This window comes from Erinaceus europaeus, chromosome 10 (assembly GCF_950295315.1).
Source record: "Erinaceus europaeus chromosome 10, mEriEur2.1, whole genome shotgun sequence".
NCBI classification, from domain to species: Eukaryota; Metazoa; Chordata; class Mammalia; order Eulipotyphla; family Erinaceidae; genus Erinaceus; species Erinaceus europaeus.
The window spans coordinates 113,987,003-113,999,863 of NC_080171.1; the positions used below are offsets into that span (position 1 = coordinate 113,987,003).

Below are 12,861 nucleotides of genomic sequence, written 5' to 3' on the forward strand. Positions count from 1 at the left end.
GCAGGAGCAGCCTGCGTCTCTCAAGGCCCACCTGTCCCATTCAGAGCCACTCTCCTGCCTCCCTGCTGGCCTGTACGGGTGTTTCACTGCACCCCAGTCCTAGTCCACAATGTGTCCCCAGGGAAGGCTCAGCCAGCTGAAGCACCCACCCAGCATGCCCTTGGAGCCCTAGGTGGTGCTGCCCTGCGCAAGCACAGTGCCGCCTCCCTCGGAGGTTCTCTCCCCAGTACCCCTCATGGTGAGTTTGCTGGGGCACCACCTGCCCACCCCAAGTCTCGAGGACATGGACACTGTGGTCTCAGCCCTGCCCCCAAGGCTAGCCGCTCCAAGGCGTCCAGAGGCCTTCTGACCACAGGCAGAGGGCAGGAACCCACCTTTCCCTTCTTGGGTGGCTCGATTTTGGTCAGCGCCTCCTTGGTGTGGGCCTCCAGCAGGTCCAGGTTGGGGATGGTAGGCGAGGCTGGCCCCCTGCACTTCTTCCCTTTCTTCTTGCCCCCATCCTTGAGCTTCAGTGACTTGGGAGGCTTGGGGGGCTTGGGAGGCTTGGGGGGCTTGGGGACTTTGGATGGCTTGGGCATCTTCACACTTTTGGGAGTCTTTTTTTTGGACACTTTCTCCAGGAAAGACCTTGGAGGGCTGGCCTCAATAGGGGACGGGGGCTCCTCTTTCTCACGATCTCCGAAGCAAACCTCATCCAAGGACACGGCCGTAGTCACTTCAGGTCGGGTGGCCTTGGAGGCATTCTGGGGTGGGGGGAAGGGGAGAGAGGGCCTTGAGGGCTGCCGATGAGCCCCCCAGATCTCACTTTCTGTGCACCATCACCCCCACCCCAGGACACAGAGGGCCAGGCACACAGGGTCCATTAAAACCTGTCCCTTTCATGCTGGTGACCTGCCTCAGGGGTCCCACCCACAATCTCCTTGAGGAGGGCAGCTCTGGGGAGGGCCAGGGCCCACAGAGCCCCCCTCACCAGGGTCAGCCTACCTCGCTGAGCCGGATCTCTCTGGCCAGGTCTTTGATGAGCTGTGAGGGCTTGAAGTGCTCCGGGAGCTCGTCTTCATGTTCCGCCAGAGCCTGTAGGACAGCCACACGTGGTCAGTCACACAGAGATCAGCCCACGCAGGATGGCCATGCACCATCACTGTGGTCACACCCCACTCCTCTGTGGTGCACCCAGGCAGGATCAGGCCCTGTGCTGCCCTCTGCCCTCAGGCACATGGAGGGGGAAGGGGGGCAGCCATCCTGCCTGACTGCCCTGGGGGTGCTACCCTTTCAACCAGACTCTGCCGGGACTCCCACTCCCCACTCCACATGTGGGGAAACTGAGTCCCGAGAGGACAAGACTTGCCTACTTCTTGTGTACAAGGCTGTTCTCCCTGGCCATGGCATGATGAGCGAGGCTGGAGGAATTCCTTGACTATGGGCCTGGAGCCAGCCAAGGATGTCAGCCAAGGCCTGGCAGGAAGTCTCAGGCCGTCACTCCTCCCATCCAGACTCCCCTCGCATGGCCCCTCCCTCAGCCCAGCTCCCTGGTTCTGCGCCCTCACAGGTGTCTGCCCGGGCCAGGGGGCACTCCTCCCCTCCTAGGATGAGTCCTGGGCTGCCCCCTCCCCCTGTTCTGCCCTACGGGCTGCCTCGACTACTCCCTTACCTGCTTTTTCGTCCATGATCTGAAAACACCATTGAGGATCTTAGCTCCTTGGACTAAATGAGGTGGCAGCTGCTTTCCAGATTTGTGAGATCCTGGGAACAGAGGGTTTGTCAAACACGTGCCTAGTCGCCCTCAAGTGATGCTCAGAGGTGACTTCATGTCTTGGGGTAAGGGTGGTGGCCCAGAGCCAGACCTTCCGGAGCCCTTACCCATAGCCTCCAGCCCAACTGCCAACGGTTCCTCTTGGAACCTGAGGGGGCACCCATCCCCTGGGATGTCCCAGGAGGGGACTGTGTCCCTCTCTGTGTCCCCCCAAAGCCCCCAGGCAGGTAGCCAACTCCCCTCTCCTTGTAGTCCTGGGGGTCACAGTCTTGCTCACACCCAGCGCCCCCAGCAGTTTCTGATCCCACCTCCCCTTTCCCCTGCACAGCTGAGGGTCACAGGGTGGTAGGCCTGCTTCCTGTGAGGCAGCCAGGGCGAGCACCTCCCCCAGAAAGATGGTCTTGTGCCCCACAAAAAAGAGGCAGCACATCCGTTCTGGGACCTGGATGTCAGGGACACAAGTGGTTCAGACTGTCCTTGGGGTGTGGCTGCCTACACCGCCCCCACCCTCACTCCCCGACACCAGCCCCTGGAAAGGGCTCTCTCTCCCCTGCAGACTGGAGCTCGGGGTGCTGGGTCTTGGGGAGTGACAGAGAAAGTGCACCGAGGGGGCCAGGCGGTGGAGCACATGGTTAAGTACACACATTACATGACAGTGCACAAGGACCTGGGTTCAAGCCCCTTGTCCCCACCTGCAGGGGGAAAGCTTCACAAGTTGTGAAGCAGGGCTGCAGGCGTCTCTCTCCCTCCCTATCTCTCCCTCCCCTCTCAATTTCTCTCTGTCACTATCCAATAATAAATAAATAAATAAATATATATATATATTACAAGAGAGAGCGAGAAAGTGCACCAAAACCTGGCGGCTTAAACAGCTTTCTAGCCGCCAACTAAAACCAAAGTACAAAGGAATTCTGAGATGATGGTCTCAGGTCGGGGCTTTTATCAGAAAGAGATGCAGCATCCTGGGAGGGCGCCCTGCAAAGGCGCTGTCTACCCAAACCACCTCCCCCACGGAGCAGGGGCCGCCAGCAGCCACGTGCTCACCCCAAAGAGGGCCTGAAAAATAGGTCCCTCCCCTGTGACTCTGCCCTGGGGGCTCTAGCATGTTCCTGACTGGACCTGCAGGTGGCCACAGGCAGGAAGAACACCGGGTTCAAGCACTTCCTCCAATGCCAGCCCAGCCCAGGCCCACACACAACCAGCAGGCCAAAGCCACCCCGGCTTCTGTCTGGTTCTGTGTCCCCACTCCACTTCCCCAAGACACCAGCAGGCCGTACCTTTGAAGGCCTCTAGTAGGTGCTTCCCCATGTACCAGCAGGCAGTTTCGAAGTTGGGAAACTGAGTCAGGCTGCACAGTTTCAACCTTCTCTCCACTTCATAGGCTCTGGAGGCCACAGAAAAAACTGTTCAGTGCACTGAGCACTGGTGAACAAAGCTGGTGGACCAGCGCCCAGTGCAGCTGCAGGACAGTCACGCCAGGGTGTGGGCTGCTCCCACCCAGCTGTCCCCAGTGAGCTCTGTTTGAAAGACTCCCTACAGCTCAGTGTCAAGAGTGCCAGGTCAATGCCCAGCCAGAAGGCAGTGACTGTCTCAGCACCCATGACCTCAGGATGGGCCGTGGCGGCGGATCAGAAACTGGATCCCTCAGAGGCCCCAGCAGATCACAACCACCCCCTGCCCCCCGGCCCCTGGCATATGGAGGCCCAGCCAGGGGAATGGTCACATCCAGAACGTCCCTCTGGTTGAGAGGTAGCCCTGAGCAGCCCAGGCCTACCTACCTCATCTGCATCTCCACACTCAGGCTGTGGAGGAAGTGTCCCGAGAAGGCCAGGCAGTCCACGGGCGTGAGTGTGGCATAGATCCAGCCTGAGGGAGACAGGTGCTGGCTTGTGGGGCTGCCCGGCCAGCCTGCCCTCAGTGCCCTGGCTGGTGCCGCCAACATCCAGGACAGCAGGAGGGAGCTGTGGCCCTGACACTCTTGCTGTGCGATGAGAGCCAGCCCCTCTGGGATGAACAGTTTGAGTCTGAGCCTGAGCTAGCACTGCAGCGCTGCCGGCTCCAGGCCCACAGAGTCCAAGGCTGTGAGCGGTCAGAGGCAACGTGGCCCTGGAGGTGGTGGCTGTCCACACTGACTATCAAGTCCCAGTCAAGGCAGAGGACAGCCAGGGCAGGTGCAGGGAGACCCCGGTGAGGGGTGGCAGGGGAAGGGGAGAAGGACAGGTGCTCACCTGAGGGGATGAAGAGGGTCTGGCCCTGCTTGAGGGTGCACCTGTAGCACTTGTCAACCTGGTCGGCAAAGAACATCTCGCTGTGGTTGGAGGCGGACTGCCAGCGCTCGTACAAGGAGATGTTGGCAGAGGCCGGCTTGATGAGATAGAAGATTTTCTCCCCCTGCCAACGAGAGGCCATTGGCAGAGCCTGTCACACACCAAGGATGCTTGGGCGGGCCGGGGAGGGTGGGGGGTGGGGACTGGGAGGGATGAGCGTGCCACCTGCCAGGGGCACTGGGTGTGTGTGTGAGCGGGTGGCAGACAGAGCTGCTATGGTCTGGAGGGTTGGTGGTCCTAATGATGGGGCCTGGCTTGAACCACAGCCTTCCTCCCCCATAACACTGGAGCTATATGGATTGATAAAGTCAATCCCCGGGCAGGGGTAGATAGCATTATGGTTATGCAAACAGACTCTCATGCCTAAGGTTCCAAAGTCCCAGGTTCAGTCCCCTGCACCACCATAAGCCAGAGCTGAGCAGTGCTCTGGTAAGAAAAGAAAAAAAAAATTCAATTCCCCAGTTCTGACCTTAAGAACATTCAAGATGGGAGTCGGGCGGTAGAGCAGCAAGTTAAGCGCATATGGCACAAAGTGCAAGGACTGGCATGAGGAATCCTAGTTCGATCCCCCGGCTCCCCAATTGCAGGGGAGTCGCTTCACAAGCGGTGAAGCAGGTCTGCAGGTGTCTATCTTTCTCTCCCCCTCTCTGTCTTCCCTGCCTCTCTCCATTTCTCTCTGTCCTATCCAACAACGACATCAATAACAACAACAATAATAACTACAGCAAGGGCAACAAAAGGGAATAAATAAATAAATAAATATTTTAAAAAAAGAACATTCAAGATCAGGAGCCCTGGCATGTGGGGGCAGCAGAGGGTCACTGTGCCCCTGAGGCACTGCCAGCCCCATCTCATCAAGCAGCTGCAGAGTGGGGGCGCTGTCTGATGGGCCTCGGAAACTCATGAGAGGTGGAAGGATGGTCCATGCCAGGTCCTGGCCCCACACTCCAGCCTGGGAGGCAGGAAGGCCCTGACAGGAATCCGACGTCTGAGGGGCACTCGGAGGGTCAGAACCAACATGCCCACCCCTGCTTGAGCTCTAGCCAATCTGGGGAGCTTAGTGTGGGATGACTGAGCAACTCTCAGCTCTCCTCTCTTGGTTGTAACATCTCCCTTTCCCCCTGGTGCTTCCGTAACCCACCCCCCTCCCCCCAGCCACTGCCTCTCAGATGCACCAGAGCTCTGTCCCCCAGGTCCCCGTCTCAAGCAACTTTGGGGGCCACCTTCCCCTTCCCCTCTTTCAGGACGTCTTCCCAGCATAGTGCTCCCTTCCCTGGAATCAAGCAGCCGGTGGGTTTCTGGTCACAAGTCCAGTGGGCCCCTTCACACGACCTTCCATGCCTCAGGTGTTTCTGAAGCTGGCGGGGCTCACCTTGAGCACATGGTACCAGGCGGAGGCGCCGCCAGAGTCAATGTGGAAATCGGTGTAGCTGTCCTTCACACAGATCAGGCAGTACTTGGTCACCTTGGGCTTGGCCAGCAACGCATCATCTGGCCAGTAGTTCTCCACCCAGGACAGTTTCTTCACGATATCAGGTGGTTCCACAAAGCTGGACATTCTGGGGGGGGGGGCGGTGACAGGAGCAGGAGACCATCAGTGGTGGGAAGTCCAGGGTGGGAGAGAGTAGCAGGCTTTGTGGCCGGGGTGGGAAAGGCCCTCTGAGGTGCGTGAATGTGCACCTGTCCTCCACCAAGGGAATGGACTCAGGTGCACAGAGGGCAGGCTGGGTGTCACCTCTAACGGGCTCCCCACCCCAAACACAGGCAAGACAGCCCGAGAGCTTTCCTTCCCAGACACCTAGTTACTGAACTTCCTGGCATGGCTCTCACGGCATCACCAGCCCTGTTAGTTTCCAGGTGGGGTGCCCCGGTGGGTGACAGGCCACCCACATCTCCCTCCAAGTTGGATCATTGTCACCGCAACTCACTTCCAGAGAAGATGCAGGAGGAGCAGGGGAGAGCCATTTCACAGCCGGCTAAGCGCACGTAGGTCTTGCGCAAGGATCCCACTTTGAGCCCCAGCTCCCCACCTGCAGGGGGGTCGCTTCACAAGTGGTGAAGCAGGTCTGCAGCTAGCTTTCTCTCTTCCTTCCTCTCTATCTCCCTATCCTCTCTCCATTTCTTTCTGTCATATCCAATAAAATGGAAAAAAGGCCACTAGGATCTGTGGATTTGTGGTGCTGGCACCAAGCCCCAGCAAAAAATTAAAGCGAGCGAGAGAGAGAGAGAGAGAGCGAGAGAGTAGATGAAGGAGGGCAAAGGCAAGCTTGTGAGGAGCTAGGTGTTGAGATCTGGGGTGACCGCACAGGACTGGGTCTAACACCCAAGTGACACAGCCTGCCACCACTCCCAGGCATGGCAGCTGCCCGCCAACTCTTCAGACAGCACCTGGAGCAGGGAGGGCGGCGTCCCACTGGCCCACTCACCTGGTGTCGGAGAACTCAAGGTTGGTGAGGTTGAGCACCCTCTTGCGGTTGGTGCTGTAGTAATAGTCCACAAACTCCTTCAGTTTCATCTTGCAGTCCTTCTGCTTGGTGACATCTGTCACATCCACACTGCGCTCTGGGCCTGGGGAGGAGGCATGAGGAGGATGAGTATGCCAGAGGAAGATGGCATGATCTCCTGGGGCCAGGACACTCAACAGAGGTGCTTACCTGTTCACAGGGGCTGCTGGGGTGGAGATGGGGGCTGGACACAGAGACCTGGGCTCCAGGACCCAGCCCACCACTTCTTCCCCTCCCCACCTCCTCCCTTGGGCTGGCACAAGGACCCCAGGGACTGTGAGGCACACAGTCATAGCTTCTGAGAATCAAGTAAAAAACACAGGGTTCCCAGGTAAATCCAAACTTCAGAGAAACAGCAAAGACATTTTGAGTGTATGTTCAACTTCAATATCACACAGGGTATGCTTGCACTTTTAAAATAAAAAAAAATTATCAAAGAAATTCTGCATTTCAGTTATTTCTAAAACCTGAGAAACTGGGCAGTCGGGCGGTAGTGCACGTGGAACAAAGCGCAAGGACCGGCATAAGGATCCTGGTTCCAGCCCCCGGCTCCCCACCTGCAGGGGAGTCACTTCACAAGTGGTGAAGCAGGTCTGCAGGTGTCTGTCTTTCTCTCCCCCTCTCTGTCTTCCCCTCCTCTCTCCATTTCTCTCTGTCCTATCCAACAATGATGACATCAATAACAGCAACAATAATAACTATAACAATAAAACAACAAGGGCAACAAAAGGGAATATTAAAAGAAAAAACTGAGAAACTGGTAAATAATGGGAATAAGGATCCTGAGTTTTTAAAAATCTTTATTTACTTATTTGATAGAGATAGAAGGAAACGGAAGATGGGAAGACAGAGAGGGAAAGAGACAGAGAGACACTTGCAGCCCTGCTTCACCACTGCAGGTGGGGACCGAGAATTTGAATGGGCCCTTGCCCCCTGTAACCTGTGTGCTTAACCAGGTGTACCCCTGTCTGACCCCTGCATGATCCTGCATGTTTTATAGTGGATGCCAGAGATTCAGTTTAACCAAGTGACTGGGAATAGAGAATTCTCTCTCTAATAATTTATTTTTTATTTTTCAAATTATCATTACTTACTGGATAGAGACAGTCAGAAATCAAGATGGGGAGGCAGATGGTAGTATAGTGTGTTAAGCGCACATGGCATGAAGCACAAGGACTGATGTAAGGATCTGGGTTCGAGCCCCTGGCTCTCCACCTGCAAAGGAGTCGCTTCACAGGTGGTGAAGCAGGTCTGCAGGTGTCTGTCTTTCTCTCCCCCTCTCTGTCTTCCCCTCCTCTCTCCATTTCTCTCTGTCCTGTCCAACAACAACAAAATAATAATAAAGGGAAAAGATTAAAAAAGAAGAAGAAATTGAGAGGGAAGAGGGGGCAGAGAGAAAGAGAGAGAGACACCTGCAGCACTGCTCACCACTCACAACTTTCCCCCTGCAGGTGGGGACAGGGGCTTGAACCCAGGTTCTTGCGCACTATAATGTGCACTCAACCAGGTGCACCACCAGCTGGCCCCCAGGATAGAGAATTCTCTTTAGAAGATTCTGAGTTAGGAGGACAAAGAAGGAGAGGGTTGACAAATTCCTTCTTGGTGTGAGTCCTCACTGTGGCCAGAAGAGGCTGGATGCAGGACTCACGGTAACAGTGGGTGGCCAGGCGGCCCCACAGGAAGGGTCCTGCAGAAGCCAAGATGCCAATCCAGCGTGGGTGTGTGTTGGGGGTCTGACAGCAGTGTGAAAGGGCCTGGGGAACAGCTCCTGGTCAGCAGGCCTGGGTGTCCACGAGCCACGGGAAGAGGACACTTACCCACATAGTTCTCTACATCACTGACGTAGAAGGTGGGGGCCGGCACTACAAGGCCCAGTCCGTCTTTCTTGGGGACGAGGATGGGCTCGGTGAAGCCGTGCTCCTCCATGTAGCCCAGGGTGAGCTGGCTGCCGGGCACTCGGGCCACCACGTCCTCCGCACTGTGGGGGAAGCACAGGTTGGTCACATGAGGCAGTGCCCCTGCCCACAGCTGACATGAGGCCAGAGATGAGAACCAGCACCCACCCACCCACCCCCACCCCCCCACCCACCCCCACCCCCCACCCCCTGAGGCACAGAGGACCACAGGGCGGCCCTGGGAAGAGAAGCAGGGAGGTCTGAATACTTGTCATAGCTCCTGCACTGTCCAAGGTGAATGGAGAACTAGGGGAACTTTCCAAGCAGCTGAGCGAGGCCCTTGAGAGATCAGAGCCTGCTCAGTGCCTCTAGGTCTGAAGCTACAGATGGAGACATGGTAAATAGTTTATTGATACATTTTCTTCAAGTTTAGGAGCTCCTCTCTGCCCTGATCCAGCTTTCTAGTATATTTTCAACTCTGAGACCATCTTCCCAACCAATATTTTTAATCTACCTGCATGTTAGCTCAGGTGAAAAATCACTTAAGTTATGGGCCCCTTGGAACATACCTAAAATAGACATCCTAGATTCCACCCTAAGATCCCTATTCCCATCTGCTCTATCCCTACTTTTTGATTCGTGTTTATTAAACAGTTTTGTCCTGTTTATATATCTTACTTGTCAGCCACCAAGTTGCAGACCCTACTATGATTCCATCCTAACTTCCCTGGGCAGACGACCTCACCAGTGTGTCCCAGAACCTCACTTCTCCAGAGCCCTGGCCCACTACGGAAAGACAGAAACAGGCTGGGAGTACGAATCAACCTGCCAATGTCCATGTCCAATGGAGAAGCAATTACAGAAGCCAGACCTTCCACCTTCCGCACCCCCAAAAAGAATTTTTTAAATTTATTTTTATTTATTTATTTACTCCCTTTTGTTGCCCTTGTTGTCTTATTGTTGTATTTATTATTTATGTCATTGTTGTTGGATAGGAAAGAGAGAAATGGAGAGAGGTAGGAGAAGACAGAGAGGGGGACAGATAGACAGACACCTGCAGACCTGCTTCACCGCCTGTGAAGCGACTCCCCTGCAGGTGGGGAGCCGGGGGCTTGAACTGGGATCCTTACGCTGGTCCTTGTGCTTTGCACCACGTGTGCTCAACCCGCTGTGCTACCACCTGACTCCCCAAAAAGAATTTTTGTCCAGACTCCCAGAGGGGAAGAAATGTTACGGAAAGATGACCAGAGGGCTCTGAACTCCAATTCCATCAGGACCCAGAGAAAGAAAAGGAAAAAAGGAAGGTAATATATATAAAATATATAGTTATAGAAATAACAGTCAACCCACCATATCTATGACCTATTTCAATGGAGAGCATGGAGATACTCCAGTGGTGGGAATAGTGTCAAATTATAGTCCAGTTATCTTATAAGTGAAAGAATAGGCTAAATATCAGGAAGCAGGGGGCAAGTACAGGCAGCAACCTAAAGACACCTAAAGAAAAATAAGAAATTAAGCATACAAATAACCAAACTTAAAACAAATAAATAAAATAAACTCAGTGGTATTATGTGGTGGCTGGCTGAAAAAGCTGATGAGTTTGCTGAAAGGTTTCAAAAGTGATACAGAAAATGAGGGAGTGGTCCGGGAGGTGGCGCAGTGGATAAGGCACTGGACTCTCAAGCATGAGGTCCTGAGTTCAGTCCCCGGTAGCACATGTACCAGAGTGATGTCTGGTTCTTTCTCTCTCTCCTATCGTTTCTCATGAATCAATAAATAAAATCTTCTTTAAAAATTTTTTTAAAAGAAAGAAAATGAGGGAGAAGTGCTACTAAAAGGGGGAAACAGAACATTTCTGAAAACAGATTTGAGACAACACAGGACTCATCAAATTCAGGGTCTACACTGGATCCAGAGCACAGTGAATAAATACAAATGCACCTCTAGAGGCATTTGGTACGCTTGGCACATCAAAGGTGAAGAGATAGTCCTAAAAGTTTGCATAGAAAAAAATAAACCTTGTTTTCATTTGAATTTTGATTAATTACTGTTTGTTCATGTGTGTGTAAAAGAGAGAGAGAGAGACAGACAGACACCAGGGCCCTGCTCAGTGCTAACACCTGAGGTGCTGGGGATTGAACCTGAGGCCTTATGCAAACAAGTCCTGTGCTCTATCTATAATAGAGAGACCTAGCTGGCACTGAAAAAATCACCTTTTAACAGACCTATTAATTTTATTAGCAAGAGAAAGAATCTGAGCACTACCCCGGCACGTCCAGAGCCTGAAATGAGTCAGGGTCTTGCAACTCCCACTGAGTTGCCTCCCCGTTCACGCCAAGCAGGCTATTTTGAAATAAATTGAAATAAAATCCGAAGACACTCAACATCTAGATAGACCAAGAAATGTTACATCAGCAATAAGAGATGCCAAAAGACAATAAAATAATGCCTTCAGGAAAAATAAACTTCTACTTTATGAGCTTAGAAAATTAAGGGGGGGGGGGAGTCGGGCAGTAGTGCAGGTGGTGCAAAGTGTAAGGACTGGCATAAAGATCCCGGTTCGAGCCCCCAGCTCCCCACCTGCAGGGGGGTCGCTTCACAGGCGGTGAAGCAGGTCTGCAGGTGTCTATCATTCTCTCCCCCTCTCTCTCTCCCCCTCCTCTCTCCATTTCTCTCTGTCCTATCCAACAACGACGACATCAATAACTACAACAATAAAACAAGGGCAACAAAAGGGAATAAGTAAATAAATATTTTTTTAAAAAGAAAGAAAAATAAATTAGAGGGGCCAGGTGGTGGTGCAGTCAGTTAAGTGAACATAGTACCAGCGCAAGGATCCAGGTTCTAGCCCCCAATTCCCCACATGCAGAGAGGTGGGAGTCGTTTCACAGGCGGTGAAGCAGGTCTGCAGGTGTCTGTCTTTCTCTCTCCCTCTCTGTCTCCCCCTCCTCTCACCATTTCTCTCTGTTCTACCAATAAAGTTGGGAGGGGGGGAGATTGGCCACTAGGAGAAGTAGACTCATAGTGCCTGGCACTGAGCCCCAGAGACTAGAGGTAAAAAATAAAGGGGGGGTGGCGCTGGGTAGTAGAGCAGCGGGTTAAGCGCACATGGTGCAAAGCTCAAAGACAGTGCAAGGATCCCAGTTCGAGCTCCTGACTCCCCACCCGCAGGAGGGTCACTTCACAAGTGGTGAAGCAGGTCTGCAGGTGTCTTTCTTTCTCTCCCCTCTCTGTCTTCCCCTCCTCTCTGGATTTCTTTCTGTCCTGTCCAACAACAATAGCAGTAACAACAACAAAGGCAACAAAATTGGGGGGGTTGAAATGACCTCCAGGAGCAGTGGATTTGTAGTGCAGGAACTGAGCCCCAGCAATAACCTTGGAGGCAATAAATAAATAAAGGAAGGAAGGGAGGAAGGAAGGAAAAATCAGAATCAAGAATAAGGATGAAATCAGAAAATACACAAGCCTGAAGAGTCATATGCACCTATGTTTATCACAACAGTGTTTACAGTAGACAAGAGTTGGAAATAACCCGAGTGCCCACTGACAAATGATCAGATGGAGTAGATGGATGTCCTGCTATAATGAAAGAAATAGGATACTGTCACTTACAAAAACACGAATGGGCCTATTGTGAAATGTCAGGTGGAAAAAGACAAACACCACAGGACTTCACTCAGATGTAATAAAGAAACAAGTGAACAAAATCAGGCATGTGTCCGGCCGTTAGGGAAACTGCTAAGGCTTGGTGTCCTCATGGATCTGCCACTCCTGGGAGTCATTTTTCTTTTCTCTAGATAAAAAATGAGAGACAGAGGAGGAGAGAAAGACGGACACTCAGCACTGCTCTGACATCTGTAAAGCTTCCCCATTGCAAGTTTCATGTGGTGTCGAGGGCATGGCACACAGTAATGTCTTCATTCTACCGGGTGAGCCATTTCCTGGCTCCCCAAAGCAAACTTTATTATTTTTTTTTATTGGGTAGAGACAGAGAGAAGTTGAGAGGAAAGGGGAAGATACAGAGAGACACCACTCGTGACGCTCTCGCCATGCAGGTGGGGACCAGGGGATTGAACCAAGTTCTTTGTGCAATGTCATGAGTCACTTGTTGACCCCTTCTCCGAAAGAAACTTTTAAGACTATAAGAATAGATGAGCAGCTACCAGAAAAGAAGGAAAAAGTTTGAATATGAGGGGTTAAATGCATGGTGGCAAATGCAAACCAGACTTTTGGGGAAGAGCAAGTGTACCATATGCAGGGGGTGCTACACAAATCTTGGGGCTAAGTGGTGGTGCCTCTGGGTAAGTGCACATAGCAACAAGCACGAGGACCTGTGCAAGGATCCGGGTTCCAGACCCAGCTCCCCACCTGCAAAGGGG

General features: G+C 53.0%; 1 protein-coding gene across 1 annotated transcript in view; it reads right to left on the reverse strand.

The window, feature by feature from the left end:
* Positions 1-12,861, reverse strand: part of PHF2 (PHD finger protein 2) — a 71,731-nt gene that overhangs the window by 13,896 nt on the left and 44,974 nt on the right. Inside the window, exons 4-12 of the mRNA XM_060200549.1 lie at positions 8,402-8,562; positions 6,507-6,648; positions 5,453-5,639; positions 3,982-4,144; positions 3,532-3,619; positions 3,031-3,137; positions 1,652-1,743; positions 985-1,074; positions 375-743 (exon numbers count right to left, since the gene is read on the reverse strand). Of these exons, the coding sequence (XP_060056532.1) occupies positions 375-743; positions 985-1,074; positions 1,652-1,743; positions 3,031-3,137; positions 3,532-3,619; positions 3,982-4,144; positions 5,453-5,639; positions 6,507-6,648; positions 8,402-8,562 (1,399 nt within the window). The remainder of the gene's footprint in view (positions 1-374; positions 744-984; positions 1,075-1,651; positions 1,744-3,030; positions 3,138-3,531; positions 3,620-3,981; positions 4,145-5,452; positions 5,640-6,506; positions 6,649-8,401; positions 8,563-12,861) is intronic.